The sequence below is a fragment of the Pieris brassicae genome, chromosome 7 (assembly GCF_905147105.1).
Source record: "Pieris brassicae chromosome 7, ilPieBrab1.1, whole genome shotgun sequence".
Taxonomy (NCBI): Eukaryota; Metazoa; Arthropoda; class Insecta; order Lepidoptera; family Pieridae; genus Pieris; species Pieris brassicae.
In genome coordinates, this window is record NC_059671.1 from 19,851,771 (window position 1) to 19,869,228 (window position 17,458).

Here is a 17,458-nt window from a genome sequence, read left to right on the forward strand (position 1 = left end):
TTTTTTTTTATAAATAGCTAGGTCAAACCAATTTCTTATGTAAAACACACAGTGAATCTTACCAATAATATTGTTATTGACATAATTTATAGAATCACTTTATATATAATTTAAATGATAGTATGACTTATTTATATTAAATCTAATAAAAAACGTGTGATTGACAGATTTGCATATAGAGATATTTTATATAATACAGTATTCAGTCATATGAAAGAGCGACTCTATAATTTAGTGGGACTAGCATTGGACTTTAAGCAAAGAATTATTTTGTGCTTTGATATAAATTGGACGTCGAAACGTAGTCAGCAATGTTTCTAAGTAGAGTAAAGTAGAGTTTCGAGTAGAGAGAGCTTGTGTCTAGTGAAACGTAGCGTATAAGGTAGATACATTGGTGGCAATTTTTAAATATATTTCATCAAATTGATAAATATATTGTGTAAAAGCAACTTCAATTATAATAAGAAGGTTATAATGAATTTTTCGCTTTATAAGGATTTTTATCGACTTTAAATTATCAGTTTTGAATTATATGTGCTATTGTTGTGATACGATAGTATTAAAATCATTCTACGCTTCCGAAACTCGTGTTAAATTAAAATAAAAAGCTAATATAGAAATAATTCTGTATGATTGAAATCTAGTATAGTAAAAATTAAAATAATTCAAAACAGCGGTTTTTTAAATGCCACCATTTTGGTGATATCTCAAAAACTATTAAACCACTTGTGATGCAAGGTTAAAGATAACTATCGTTAATAGGTGAAATGATTCAAAGTCTAAAATACTTGTTATAGCATTAAAATTCTTATCTATTATAAGATTCTACTCAAATTTCGTACTGACGAAAAATAGCTGGATTTAGAGGTCTGGAGGCCTCTAGGGCAACAAAGGAGCCCCTGGACCCAAATTAATTTCCAAATAAAATTAACAATTTTTTTTCAGTCGAGTTTTTCAATCAATAATTTATTGTGAAATCAAGTAGATGCTTTTAGTATTTAACATACACATTAAAATATATCTAAGCTGTTTACTGGTCGGAAAATATAATTTTTTTTGAAGTCTCTATTGTCCCTCATTTGTGGAGGCCCCGGCCCCACCCCTAAATCCGGCCCAGGACAAAAATATCTTATACCCCATTCTTTAACTAAATCAGTTACACCAGTCTATTTTCCATCAAATGCCTAAGCTGTGTCAACTTAAATCAGAAATATAGGGCAATAACCCCCTTACGGTTAAAATATAAGAAGTCTAACACATACATTAGCCCGCGAGTGGCTCTAGCAATTTGTTAATTTGCTTGAACTCATCATACAACCGGTCAAAAAAATAGGTAACATTTACAGACAAGCTTTACCCTAAGACTCAAAACTTAGCACTAAGTATGAATCCTGTAAGGAACGTGTTAGATTTGACGAGGATTGTTTGGCTAATTCACGTCTCTGAATATTACATTTGCTATCAAATTATCGGGTTTTGGTTAGAGCGTACAACTCGTCAAATTGAAGAAATTATTTTATAGTTCTTCAAAACTGACATGATTTATATAAGAAAAGACATTTACGACACCTAAACAAAGGAAAAAGTTATTTATACATTGTGACTATACAAACTTGGCACTATGTTATCCTATATACAGACGAACATACATTGGCGTAATATATTGCATCCTGAACACATCTCAATCGACCATGATTATTTGTTTACATGACTCTCACGACTTATTCTTAGTTTTCTTATATTGCGTATAGTTAGTTTACTTCGACACACTCAAATTTTAAATATAAATTTATTTAGGGGTTTGAGGTTGCCATGGCAACTGATGTTTGCTTAGCGTCTAGTAGGCGTCAGAGTAGTTTAGTATTATGCATATAAACTGTTATATAAACGGCTTTCAACTCAAATATTAATCACCTCAACTACCGTTACGCGAAATTTAAAAAATATTGCGAAATTATTTCTTTTTAAATTAATGTATGTTAAATGTGTCTGAGAGCATATATTATGGAAATCAGAACATTGTTACACCAAGCCTACGACAGGATTTTGTTATATTTTTTTAGCATACATTAGGAGGTTCACTTTCAGGTTTATCTAGCTGCCCTAAGAAATTGCACACAATACCAAACATAACACCCAACATTTTTGCTTAGCTAGTTAGATAGTCCACCAATAAAAGAAAAACGGGAATCCTCTACATCTTAAAGCATGACGTCATGCGCTGGAGAAAGCCTGGGTCAGTCCTTGGAAGGCAAGAGAACCAATAGTTGCGTGCGCCGCTGCTCTGTTCTTGGGATACTGCTACTGCATGTACGGTTTAATACCTAAAAGCAGAAGTAACGTAATGCAGACATACTTATTTTATAGATCAGTGGACAAACGGAATCCAGGAGGCTGTTAAGTGATAACGCCGCCCATGGTCATTCTCGATGCCGGAGGCTTCGCAAGTTTTTAAACAATTGGTACGCTGTTTTCTTGATCAGACGAATTTGTTCGCAAATATTTCAATAGGCAGCTGGTTACACAAAATAATGGTGCGCGACAGAAACTGCCTTAAAAAACGCTCTCTTGTGGAAAGGCGGACGTGGAGCTGATACGGGTGGAATGTTGCATTCTACCTCAACCGATGATGAAACTATTTTTTTTTTAACTAAAGCACTCTTTGTCTCTTTCTGTCAAATTAACTGTGATGAAAAGAGACAGATGACTGAGTTTTAAACCCTGTTTTTTTATGAATATGGAGGTAATAAAAAGTTATATAACATTAAAATGACCCAAATTGTTTAATGGTGTCTATTATTTGAATATATTTATAGTAAAATTTCATTTTAGGTAATAGATAAAAATAACACTTTCGGGCTGAACACCTTGCCTATGACAAGCAAACGAGAAATCAGAAAACTGAGGCTAAGACCAATGGTGGTCCACTGGATTTTTTAACAATCTCTTTTCTATCATAGATTACATTTTAAACTTTGTATAGGTTTAGATATTACATACATAAAAAATCGTCAAATTAATCATTCAAATAAGATCGCCCGTTTTAGTCAGTTTTTCTACTTTTCAACTTTTAAGTATACAAAGCAAAGGATATAATCGCTACTATAAGGAACGTAATTACCGTAGCGATGGTATTTGATCTCCTTGCATGCGTTGAACTAAGGAGATCTGAGTTCGCTGTGGAGTCCGACCGCGAGCGCAATGTACCACGCGCGTGACGCTTTCGTGTTCGTCCACACCATAGCCAGCGATAAGGAGGAACGCGCCTGGAATTATATGTGCTTATAAATTTATTAAACAGCGTTCGCTTTGTAGCTTGAAACCCCTGAAGGAAGCACCAATTTAAAAATTCTTGAAAGATAATAACATGAATTAAATTAAAATTTACATTCTGAAGGAAAACATTTATTTTTGCGTGAAATGTTTAGTTTTTGACTTTTGGTTTCTCTTATCAGTAAAACATGTTATCCGACGCATTTATACTTTTATTAAATAAATAGAGAGATATTAATATTATTTAAGTCGTCTAAAGGCTACCACTGACGATACGTCCATTAATCCGAATGGAGTAGTCGTCGTCCAAAATCGTCCCGTGAATGGTAAAAAAATATTCCATTTGGATGGATGTCAGGCAGCTCTGGATTTCCAAACGGATGGAAATCCGTACGTCCAGGCCAAATGGAATATTTTTTTACCATTCACGGGACGATTTTAGACGACGACTACTCCATTTTAAATATATTATTTTGGAAACGTGCGCCACACCATATGGAAGCAGTCCGAATTGACCGTAAATGGGCGAAACGGCGTCCATTTTTTTGAGGTTATTGTTTCAGTTAATGTTTTGATGCCGATGGTGGTGCATGTGCTGTGTATTTTTCAAGCGTTATAATTTTTTTTATTATGTCTTTAACCGCGCGTGACTTTGTGTTGGATGTAATAGACATACCACTTTAAGAAATTGTTTAAATAGGTTTTTTTTTATCTTTTTAATAAAATACACACAACTGCTGCCACCAGTAAAGTATTGTTATCCATAGTATTATTTATTTCCGTTCCGTACGATTGCAAAGTTCGAAGTGACGCCATTCATCCAAATGGAAGTATTGTGAATGGTACTTCCATTTCCATTTGGAGTGCATCCAAAAGGAAGTCTACTAAATGGACGTATCGTCAGTGGTAGCCTTAAATCACTTATCCAAGTGGTTAAGCGTGTAATGAAAGTTGGAAATGTTGGTTAAACGCCATCTGTGTAATGGAATTTTCATCTTTTACGAAATTCTCACTTACAGTAAATAAACACAACAGACGGCTTACCTTGCTTAAGTCGAAGACTTAATCAATTAAACATACGCATAGTCTGTGGCTACAATCAGTTAAATATAAACAATAAAAAGATATTTTTTGGATTGATTCATTATTTTTTAACCTTTGAGATTTATTTACAAGAGTATTTGTACACACTCTCATATATATGACCTCACTTTTAATTTATATATAATTATTGTAATGTTATCTAGCGTTGCAAGCTTACTTGCAACTTCAAGGTCTTAACCTTTATTAATAGAACGGTTAATTACATATCTTAAACGACTGTATAGTTATCTAACGTTGCAAGTAAGACCTTTATTAAAATAACGGTTATTAACATACCTTAAACTACTGTATATATGCGGCGAAAACATGCAGCATATTAATGGATTAGCTGCTGAATTGAGGGGCGCGAGACTTTGGATGAAGGTAGCGATTGCCAGGTTGGTCTGTGTCGGAGGTATGTGATGGTATACTTGGAGAAGATCGAACACGATGTACGGTGACCAGCAAAGAACGAACACTGGAATGTAAAAATTGTTATTGTAGTTCAACCTTGTAATACTAGATGGCGCTAATTACAATCCTGAATATTATAAGGTAAATTAATTCTTGTTGGAATTGGCGTAGGTATTTTGCTGTTATATGTAATTTAAAATAAAGTTTGGGATAAATGGTTGTTTTTAATTTAGTTTATTTTAGTTTTTTAAATTAATCTTAAAAAAAACTTCTTTAACTTATAATATATCTAGTTTATAAATATATCTAGTTTTTAGCCGCTTGAACCGAATGCAATAAAATAAATAGATATTTTTATACTACTTAAAACTGATGGCTATTTTACTACCGAAAACATTTTTATAGCATCAATCGATAAACTTATACCGACCATAGTAAAAAAAAGTAGTAATACAAAAACGATTGCCTGTGCTAAGAGTAGTCAATAAAAACAAGAGTTAAATTATAAAACTGGTAATCAACCTCTTTGATTTCGAAATGTTTCATGAATACATAAAACAAAAATGTTTCAGCTGACGAAAGCTAGAACAGATCAAAACATCGTTGATACATAGCGTATTTATGAACGATATCAAGTGTCTGTTATCTTTGGAATGTTTTGGTCTGTAGTTCGTAATAATAGCGTGTTCAAATAACCTATAAATTTGTTACAAATAGACATTGGTACTATATTTAAAAGCATTAAAACATTTTATTATTTAATTTTGACGTTATTGCAATTCTATTATTACTGCACTGCGTTGGATATTTGACATTTATTTAGTTAACATCAACGCATAGTTTTATTTATTTTTATAATAGTGTGGTGAAAACATAAGCTGGAGACAGTTTTTCTGCCCACTAGGACGTCGAACAGATTTAAAACACGATATTTAGAACAAAATTTTTCGACATGACATAGAAAACGAGTTGAGCATGACGTACCTAAAGACCCAAGCGGAAGCAAGTTCGGCTCTGTACATCGAGAGCAAACAACGTATATGGTACCGAGAAAACGTTAAGGTATTTGCTAACGCGGCTAATAATTGGACTACCCAGTCAGTTATGAGATAGCCTCACATTAACCAACATAAGAAATACTACTTATATATATTTGTCGCGTTCCTAAAGAAGACTGCTATGGTTACATTTATCCAAACCACAGTGGTTTTAAAATGTAACATATTATGATTTTACTATATTATTCTGTAAAATAAAAAATATATATTATATAGCGCGTATAAAACGTCACAAACCCATTCAAACAATGACGCTCAATAGAAGCTTGTTTTCGACAAGAATTCTTATTCGAATATATATAGGTGTAATAATTATTATAATTTATTATTATGCATAATTATTGTTTGTTTTAGTGATTTTGTAATGAATGTTATAGGGCCGGATATAGTGGTGTGGAGGCCTCAGGGCAGCAAATGAGTGGAGGCCTTGATTATTTAACAAACATATAAATATATAATCATGTGTGTATGAATGATTTATTTTATTTATTTATTTACACTTCGTTACACTACAAAATAAGAATAAAAATTAACATAATTAAATCAAAAGGAGGGCAACTGACGGCCTTATCGCTTACGAGCGATCTCTTCCAGGCAACCACTGTGAGTAAAGAAAAAATAAATGTATTAAGTAAGATAGGCAAGTAGTGCAAAAATACATGTAATACACAGTTATTAAAACTAAACAGGAATAAAATATTAAAGATACATTAAAGAGTAAAAAGACACATAAATCACGATAATTTAAGATAAGTCTCACGTCAGTTAGTAGTTAGTAAGAAAGTTAGGGATACGATGTGGACAGGTAATGTTTGTACAGAAGAAATTTAAAGGAAGATAGAGAAGTAGCTAAGCGAATAGGGACGGGAAGTGAATATATATATTGTGATTTATATATTTAAAAACAATATAATCATATTTGTACAAAGGTGAAGCAGCGAAAAAACGTATCAAAATATAAGTTTTTTACTAGTCGGAATTTAAATCATTCCTTTTTTTCAAATTAGACTTTATACACTATAGTATATATAGTATACTATAAACCCCCGGGGCTCCAACCCGGTTGCCCTCCCCTAAATCTGGCCCTGGAATGTAGTAATTGTTTGATGATGTCATCGATTTTGGTTTTCAATGTATTTTTTTTTTTTATTGTGAATTTGAGACAGTGATATATATGTGAAAAAAATCCTGTCGCACCATCGCGCATAGTTCAGACTTATAAGACAATGACTACCGTACCTCATGCGGAAAAACCTCTATTATAATTCTCCTTTTTTTTCAATAAACGCAAACGGGCAGTAATCTTACCTAATAAGTGATATTGCCGCTTAAGGAAGACGCCAGACGTCTCGAAAATACGCCGCCTCTGATAACATTTACCACACCATTATTTATATAATTGAAGATTTGATTAGTAGAGCATCTGTGATCTTGAACTCTTGCGAGGGGCAGTCAAAAATAGATAGCATACATCATTAATATGTCTGACATAAAAATGAGATAATCTCTCTCAGATAATCGGCTTCCGCTGTGTATGCGGGCTATTCTTAGTAAAGTATAGGTTCGGTGTTTCACACATGTTTTGATTGAAATGCGGAAGATTTTTATATGGGATTCTGACGCATAGGGGCTTTAAACAGTGCCTTGGTCAAGGTGAAGCGTAGTTCGATATTTAAACTATTCGATCTGAAATTGAATCCAGAACGAGTTTATTTCGCCAAAGAACGTTAAGCAACTTCGCGGAAGTAGTACTCTGCATTGCTTATTTTTGTTTATGTCCATGGACGTGGTCGTCTTCTGTGACGAGCAATATAAAACTAACACGAAACAATGACTTCTTCACTGGAAATTGAATTTAAAACCGCGAACACATTTGGGTAACAAACAAGCTGCGGAATTGAACAAATCTATGAATCAGGGAATAAATCCCACAAAATTTTTGTTCCCGGACTCGTAATGCTTGCAAGACGTATAACTTAATAATTCCAATTATATTTACTATTTAATTATATCGATAATTTCCGATTCGAGATAATTAGCACACGTGATAATTTATCGGTATTCGTTTATTTTCAAACGATTCAACGATAATATAAAGAGTTCAAACTAAAATATATAAGAGTATATGCGCAAATAAGACTTCATACGATAAAGGAAAACATCGTGAGAAAACCAGCCCCTCTGAGGCCCAAAAGGGGCGTTTATCTGGCACTCGTATTTAGAGAAGATCAAGGAACAGATACAGAAGCCAGCCTCTTAATACGCAAATTTCGGGACGCACAGTACAAACACCAAACATTAAAGTCAGGATAGCAATTACTATCGCTATTGGGACTCACAGAGTGTGATGATTCCCTTTAATTGGATATTGGAGTATTCATTATAAATAGCACCTATTATATCCGAATAATGTATGGATATATAATTACCCCGAACCAAGGCATCAATCAAGATGTCACATCATTTTCTAATCATATTGAGTTTGTGAAAATCAATTCATGGAATTTGCTTGTTCGACGATATTGTGTTACCTATTGTCCTGATATAACCGTAGGCAAAGAGGACCGTATATCACTATGACCTATTTAAATTTGGGCCCTACTTTGACCCATATCTGCAAATTAAACTTTTGGTGTAAATTTTTAAACAGCGATCTCGGAAATATATGTTACGTTTTACACATAAATGTCGTCACATGTCATGTGGTTCCTTAGCAGTTCCTTCAAAGTTTAAAGGAAGCCTTTAAATATTAGGTCACGTTACGAAAAATTACGATTCAATTTAGAAACCTACACTGACCACCGCAACTGGATGGTTTTAACAACGCTCCTCCTTTCATACGCCCGTGAATTGGCGGCAAATCTAAAACTCTTGTTACACTTGAAAATGAACCTAACGCGAGAAAATTTTCAGTCAATGATTTATTGTGAGGTTCGTTGTGGGCTTACTCAAGAACTGAGCTATGATAGGCTGCGATTATCATTTCTTAATGAAGCCCCATCTCTTTTAACAGCGACTACTAAAGATCAATCATCAGTGCTGTGCGACGCATGATAGAAGAAGATAACAGAGTGGCCTATCAGCAGATACGGGAAAGCCTGGGCATGGGTGTGAGTCAAGTTGAAAAAATATTACACGCACATTTAGGCGTCAGGAAGCTTTTTACCTGATGGATTCCCCATACTTTAACCGACTACCAGAAACACCTTCGTATGAACTGGTGTCGACAAATGTTAGATAAGTTCAACGGCGGTGACTCAACCGCTGTATTTGACATTGTCACAAGTGATAAAAGCTGGGTATATTGCTACGAACCCGAAAACAAAAGACAATCTGCTTAGTGGGTGTTTCATTTCGAGGATCGGCCAACTAAGGTATAGAAAGTGAGAAGTCAAGGAAAAAAGATGATTGCCTCATTATTTGGTCGGAAAGGTCATTTCGCGACAGTTGTGCTAGAAGATGGAAAGACAGTGCCTGCAGAATGTCAATCGCTGTTTGCCTGTTGTCTAGGAAAAAAGTCGACAGCAGCGCCCTTGAAACCGGATACTCTTTCACCACGACAATGCTTCAGCGCACTCCGCAAAACGAACTGTTGAATATTTAAATATGTCAGGTGTCGAGATAAAGAGTCATCCGCCATACAGTCCTGACCTGGCGCCCTGCGACTTTCATTTATTCCTAAGAACTAAACATAAAATTGGAGGTATTCGCTTTACTAGCTCTGAAAATGTGGTGAAAGCGTACGAAGTTACCTAAGTATATTTGAAGCAGTAGCTTTGACGATTAGTGCAAACAAACAAACATTTCAGATTTATAATATTATTAGAATTAGGTTCAGTAAATAACTGAACATAAAGATGTATCGCGATAAAAACATCACATAGCAACATTATTGTGACATTTAGTGATTATAAATCCACCTCCCAATTATAGCTACAAGGGAATTCATCACTTTATTAGGCCAAGTTCACACTTACCAAAAACAATAACAAATGTCATTTTGACGCTTTTAATCTTGGCTCGCGGTATCAAGCCGCGAGAGCTGGCACGGCGGGAATCTGGGTCGCATTCCACCTGTCCTGGAAACGAAAAAAATGTTTTTAGATGTTACAGGACGATACTGAGAAATTTACTATTCTTAGTATGTATTTATACAAATTATTCCTTTATGTCTGGGTGTTCCAAAACTGTGTTATGCTAACCATGCTAGACTATGTATTTACAGTTTTGTAGCTATTTTTTTTACGATAATATTTGGATGAAATTTTAATTACTAAAGTTAAGTTATGAACCTTTTTTTACATTAACTAAAAAAAACATTCGATAATAACATACAGTAAAGCTGTACTTAAATTAAAGAACCGTCTTGGGAAGATTATTACAGAGTTGTAGTAATTTCAATCTTTAGAAAGAAAATTTTAAAAGTTGGTTGTGGCAGTGTAACTTTAACGCTGTATTGTGGTACTGACTTCAGCGAGGAAAGCACCAGCTCTGGGGTCACTGGTACTACCTACCAGGTGTCAACTTAAATATTTAATTAGCGCTCTTGCACTTGAACCACACGGCCAAAGAGTCGAAAATTGAGTCGAGTTTAATCGAGTTTAAATTGGAGGAAAGACTTATATTGAGCTGAAACTTTAAACATTTCGAAGACTTTTGCTTGTTATAGGAAACCATTCATAAGAATCAGACAATGTGTTCTAAAATAGACACATATATATATATGTAATACATATTGATAAGTTATGGAACCAAATTTTACAATAGTGTAGAAAAGTGTTTTCTTTAGTATATAAATATCCCCTGTGTATAACAAGCTTAAGTGTCATTAGTGAAATCCGTCAAATGATACCGTTTCCGTCTTTCGTCTATGACACGTTGCTTCTGTCTTTATTTCTTGTTAAGCCCACATAATATCTGGAAAGATTAATGTATTGGGAAATGTTTTCTGCATTCTGTATTAAATTAATCGCGGAATATATGTTTTGATAATAAACGAATATAAATGATTCAAGAAAATGAAAAACGTGTATTTTGCTCTGTAATTTATTTTAATATAGCATATAATATATTGCATTGCTTTGATGTCGCTGTTGCTGATAATATCGTATATGTCTGATCGGAAAATCTGTGTTTAAGACAAGCCGATTTCTATGATGTTTTCAACGAGCCAGTGCTAGGTGTTAGTAAGAAAAATCTATTGATGTACAGTCGTGATTCAAACGCACGAATCAGGTCTGAAAGACGCACGCTTAAGCCAAAATTTTAAAAATTTGTTATAAGAAAATAAAAATTATTATACGTGAAGTAATAATTTTTACGAAGGTTATTTTCAGTAGCGGTTTTAGTGAGAGATTTGTCGAACATCAAGTCTCAAAGTCAAGTCGTTAATCACATGTTATGAGTTTGTAGTACAAAAATGTTTACTATCAATATAGTTTCATAAAATTGTTCTTCCTCTCTTTATATGTTACTTGCATTAGCTATGTCGTAGCCTGCGATAGACTTTACACAAGAAAAATATAATTTAAAAACCGCCTGAGACACTTTAAAACTGTTGTATAAATTAAATAATTAGGGGACCTTACTAATAGAGGTTGTAATAACGTTACGCGACAAAGTTTTCACTAAGTAAGACACTGGTACGTCAAAATCGTATTGGATTTGACGTACCAGTGTCATACTTAACGCTAAGTTTCAAGAATTTACCCTTAGTTTACAATACATAACTCGGACTAAAACTTTACCGTTTAAAAACATTATATCTCATTACAAAATTGTTTTTTTTTTAAAACTTTTGGTTACTATTATTATTTTACGAACGAGATGCACATTTGCATCACACAGCCATCATAATTTTAGTATTCTAGATTCATTTTGATTATTAATACCCTTTTAAATTTATTAAACACGTAATATTTCGAATTTGCATCCTTATTAGACCTGTTCAAATAATTTATTTACTTGCAAGATAAGCAAACGTGTGTTTCATTTGTTTACGATGATAAGCTACTATGGACAGTTATTAAACTTTATTTATCAATATTTTAATAATTAGGCCATCCAAAACATGCAAAGCTCGTATCAGGACTCACAAAATATCAATGGGGCTACAACCTTTTTCGTCAGATTACTGTATCTGTTTCATGATAATTTATTAATCTAATAGGCAAGTAGGTGATTCAGTGCCTGACGCACGCCGTCGACTTTTTGGGTTTAAGACAAGCCAATTTCCTTCTCGATGTTATCGTGAGGAAATCGTTCGAGCAAATGTTAAATGCGCACATAAAAAGAAAATCAGTTGGTGCACAGCCGGGGATCGAACCTACGACCTTAAGTAAGAGAGGCGCATGCTGAAGGCACTAGGCCAACACTGCTCACAGGACTCATAAAATGTTTTAAAAAAATAGTGCACACCTGACCCCACCACATCCGAATCTATAAGTGCCTTGACTATTATTGGAAATAGGGCGATCTTTCATCACTTGAGCCTAAACACCAACTAATTACTTGTCTAAATGGTTTGTGTACCCACAGTTCATCTTCAAAGTGAATTGCTAACGCGGGATATATACATTAGCATATGGTAATGAGTGAAAGACGATCTTTTTCGCTAATAAGAATAACTATTGTGTGAGTTCTGGAATAAATTATAATAATAGTAATAATAATTTATTCCAGTTAGATAACATAGACACTTAGTTAGTATGTACTACTTAAAGACTAAGCTGCGGATCTACATCGCCCGTGTACAATAGATTGCCCATATCGTACTTGAAAAGCTGTCTATGTGAAAACACGATAGAAAAATACAAGCATAGAATGGCGCAAAGGCTGCAATACTAAGTTATTCCTTCCTAATGTTGTTTCAACCTTTTTGATACTTAAACAAATACAACCATCGAGATTGATTACTGAGATATTGACAGGTCACGGTCTTTTCGTATCTTTGCAGGCTCCAAGTGAGACAAACTGCGATCTGTTCTTTTGCAATACAGCTAAAGAGACGGTGTTATATGTACAAACCGATTTTCCAATAGATACGAGAGGTACACTGAACAAGGTATGGGAATAAAAATAACAGTGACGAAGTTAAAAGAACTAATGTTCAACAATAGGGTAAGAGGCATCATTCTGGAATTTGCTGTAATTCTATAAAAAAATTGTTAAGAGAAATAGGTAGTAGTGTTTAATCATCCGGGTTACCAATACTATATACTTAACTTCCTATGACATGGGGAATTACCTAGAAGATATATTTAAAAAAAGAATAAGTTTAGTACCAACATCAACAACAAATAAAAATAAATGAAATAAATAACAGTCACGCAATATAATGGTATGTGATTCTCATCACGTTGTGCGTTTGAGCTGTGCATTTTTCTGTCTTTGGAATTAGTACTCATTCTCTCGGGGATCACATGTCGTGATGTGTGCAGGACTTGCAACCGATTTACATGATGACAATGAACATATTAGTAGGCTAATGTGAGAGGTTACACCTGGGCATGGAGACTCTTGGTAGAATGCTGACGCGACACCAAGTCTTTCTCAAGTTTCTCATTTGTGACAGTAAGTTGGAATCCCCATTGCATCCCCTCATCAGAAATCGCATATTCATCATCCTTTTAACTATGTACACCCCTCTATTTGTTAATCAATTACATACCATTTCTCATATTCTTGGATCTTCTAGAATTTACTGGTGGGGACATGACCACCGCTTTGCTCTTGGTCCAGATGGTAAGAACTATCACAGCGTAACATGCTGCGATAGCTAAAGCTGGCAGCACAAAAATCATGGCAGCTACCAAGGTGACCCAGACCTGCCACCGCTGTGGCGTGCCCAGGTCGATCCAGCACTGGAGTTGACCTAGAAATATTAATTACTTATTTATTCACCGAAATTTATTTATATGTGCAACGAGCCATATCACTAAGGAATATTCCAGACAACATTTATCAGACAAATAGCTTAATTTATCTATGAATCAGTTCAGTTTAATAAACATAATGGTTGAAAATTTATTTTTGTAAGTATCGTGTCAGTATTTATCTTTATTAGTGTTACCTAGAAGAGAATGGCGATACGGGTTTACGTAGCTCCCTTAAGAAAAGAATCTTTTATGCAATATGTTTCATCTTTTTTTATTTCTGCCAAATAATGAGTATCGTACGAATGGTACAAGCATTAGCCAGCCAGTTTATTAAATGTTGTAACAAACGCTACGCTGTTAATAAAACGGATGATTAAGCTAGTTGGCTGCGACATATATATAAATTCTACAGTTGTTAATTAACGTAAATATGATAGAAAAAAATATTGTAATGGCCCCTTATTTTAAAATTTTTGAATTATTTCTTATATTAATAGAAATATAAACTTATAGTAAACATCATAGTGACCCGTTTTATTCACTTCTGCATAATAAACGTTTTGGTTTGGTACTATTATTATTGGTGCTATTATTAGTACTGGTATTTATTTTAATGGTTATACCACATACACACAAAATAAAGTTTAAAAAATCTCAAATACAGCCACGTTAAACACAATACATATTAAGGAACAGTAATAATATTATGATTAACGACCCATATAAAACAAAAAAAACATATAGTATTGTCTTTTATTAACATAACTTTTACACATTTAAAGAAAACACTTGTTTAACGGATTGAAGCTATGTATTATTATAAACTTATAATTATTTTACATAATTTTACGTTTCGCGTGCTTTACAGCGTGCGTAGTCATGGTGACTGAAGTTTTAATATCTGTATTTATTTCCCTGGAGTTGACATCGACTAAAAGATAAAGGGTTTATGCAGAAATTACTCACGGTGTCCTCGATTTTCGCGGATTGTTTATCTTGAGATTTTAATTTGGATATTATTTGATCCCAGGTGTTTGATAATATTAGGCCGTCTTGTCTATTGAAATTGTGGTGTTTTTTGATTTCAATGGCTTCGCGTACCAATCTTGGTAAGAATCTTTTTTCTTTCGCAAGTACTTTCGGTTGGTCAAAGCGTATGTAATGATTAGGCCTATCTGGTGTGTGTTCACAGACTGCTGATTTTGTGTGTCGTCTATGTCTTGTGTCCACGATGTGTTCTTTGAGTCTGCTGGACATATTGCGTTTAGTTTGCCCTATGTAAGACAGGCCCCAGTCGCCCCATGTAAAATAATTATAAGTTTATAATAATACATAGTTTCAATCCGTTAAAAAAGTGTTCTATTCAAAACAACATAGTTGAATATTAGTATTGTAGTCATAATCTCTGGATATATCATTTAAATGTTACATTCATTGTATGTATTATATATATACGACTTATTACCCGTTTATATTAAATAATATTCGAATTTGAATTTGGAAGTTTAACCGCGGGTAATTACAAATCTTGATAATGAGATATTGGCAGATTGATCTCCGGTGAGGTACTTCAACCTTTTAGCCAGAGTTTATTAAAGATTATTAACATTCCTGAAAGTGAACTTATATATTAATGGAATATCTTATTGGAATTTAATACATAACATTAAAAACTAATTCCAAACTTTACAATCAGATTTGATCAACACGAACAAAGATCTGGGAACAATGGACGAGTACAACTTTGTGCTTGAAGAAAACTGGCCTTTGCAAAAAAGCCTTTCAGAAACCAGCTTACTTTTAAGAACAACACAATTCTTTGTAAAACTCCGAATTACGAAATATACAAGTGAATCGTGATGCTATATTACCTTATTATTTGCTAAAATTTCTACAGAACTTCAATTGTTTTTTCACGTCTCTCCAAAATTATATTCTGTATTGGGTTAGGATGCGCGTATGTTCACTCACAAATATACATATTTCATATACATATATTATAAGAGTCAGCCGTTCATGGGATTTTATTCTTTATTCATTTATCCTAATTCATATAAACTGATCGAATTGCACTTTTTATCTACTCTTTCGTCTCTTTCTCTTCCTTTCTGTTTGTCTCTTGCTCCATATGTTTACGCTTTGATAAGCAGTGACAGGTACGTAGTAAAAAAGGTGCATTTGGACTCATTTATTTTTATAGTAAATAATTTCTAATAATCTCTTCTACCACACTATTTACAACTGGTTTCTTACCTTGCATTTCCTTTACTTCGTATAGAATTAATATAGGAATAGAGAAAATGATGCTGATGATCCAAGCTGCTGCGATGAGAGCACGCGCGCGATTCCCTGAATAAAAAAAAACATTAATGCTCCATACAGTGGCTCAATTTTCTTTTTCGTATATGAGGTGAAAATGCGCTTACGCAGGCTCGCGCCAAGGACCTTGACGTGGGGACTGTGGGGCTGGGCCTACACTTAAATCCCTGTACTATTCAGAGGGGTGGCAAGGCACCACCCACTAAAAACACCGCAGCCCTTTGGCGCGTATCTTTCCCTGTATCTTTATTCAAAAACAAATATAATACAAGAGAATTTTAAATAATAATGTTACTACCAATAGGCGTGGTAGTTGTGTAAATTATTTCCCTTTAATTTAGGCGATCTATATTATAATGAATGTAATCATTATTGTCCTTTCAAAACACTGTAGGTCGTGAATATATTAAAAATAAATTTCATTATATTTTCTTAGTAATGCAACATTTAATATTTCAAATGTTGATACGTTTTTGCAAAATGTATATTTATATAAAAAGTAGTTATAATTAATGTATGACAACAATCTGGCTTTCTATTCAAATATTAAGCTATCCAGACATTTTATAAGCTCCGCGATTTTAATAATATATCCAAGTTTAGAGTGGAGACTTTTGGGCCTGCTTCGGTTGCCGCCTGGTACCAGGCATCTACCTAGTACCCCAGAGCTGCTGTATGAAAAAGTATCGCAGTACAGCAAGGGAATGCTGCATTAAACCCTGTACGATGTAACATTAAAAAAAACAACCGCAACTAAAATTAGCGTATGCTACGTTAAAATCCACAACACTACAAATATTTATGACAAAGTATTTTACTGTCAAGTTTAATACACTTGAGAGAACAACATAATTTCACTACGTATGGGAAAGCACGTATAAGTTGTCTTATAATAACAGAAAATTAATACGACATTTCTGTGTGTTATAATGAACTTTATGTCAACGCCCTTCACATGTACATGTTAATCACCTCATGAGTTAACATTTTAATGTATCTACCGTAGATTGTTCCACATCTCACCTTATTATTTATAAATTTTTAAAAAATGAACGAATATTATTTTGATATTTTGTAACGTACATATACACTCCATTTGACATTTGACAATCAAAAACTGTATAGAATAGGCAACATTTGGGCAAAATGTGACGAACCTTAATTTTGACATTTCAGATTATTACACTAATAATATTAAATGTAAATTTATCCAGCACGACTGTTTTCTTATTCGCAATGACCACCCAATTCAGATTTTTTGGGTATGGAGGTAAAGTTCATATGATTAACTTAAACGCCTAATTATAGTTATTACTATATACACGTAATACTCACAACTTCCTGAGAAATTCATTGGATTGGTGATAGCATCGCAACGATCTATACTTAAGGCGACAAGTACATACGTTGATGCATACATGACCACTGCCTGAA

The 17,458-nt window shown here is 33.8% G+C and overlaps 1 protein-coding gene across 1 annotated transcript in view; it reads right to left on the reverse strand.

Moving 5' to 3' along the window:
• Nucleotides 1-1,382: 1,382 nt before the first annotated feature.
• Nucleotides 1,383-17,458, reverse strand: part of LOC123712502 (cardioacceleratory peptide receptor-like) — a 66,270-nt gene continuing 50,194 nt past the window's right edge. Inside the window, exons 5-11 of the mRNA XM_045665617.1 lie at nt 17,360-17,453; nt 15,959-16,054; nt 13,498-13,701; nt 9,806-9,907; nt 4,654-4,834; nt 3,122-3,266; nt 1,383-2,324 (exon numbers count right to left, since the gene is read on the reverse strand). Of these exons, the coding sequence (XP_045521573.1) occupies nt 2,238-2,324; nt 3,122-3,266; nt 4,654-4,834; nt 9,806-9,907; nt 13,498-13,701; nt 15,959-16,054; nt 17,360-17,453 (909 nt within the window). The 3' untranslated portion in view covers nt 1,383-2,237. The remainder of the gene's footprint in view (nt 2,325-3,121; nt 3,267-4,653; nt 4,835-9,805; nt 9,908-13,497; nt 13,702-15,958; nt 16,055-17,359; nt 17,454-17,458) is intronic.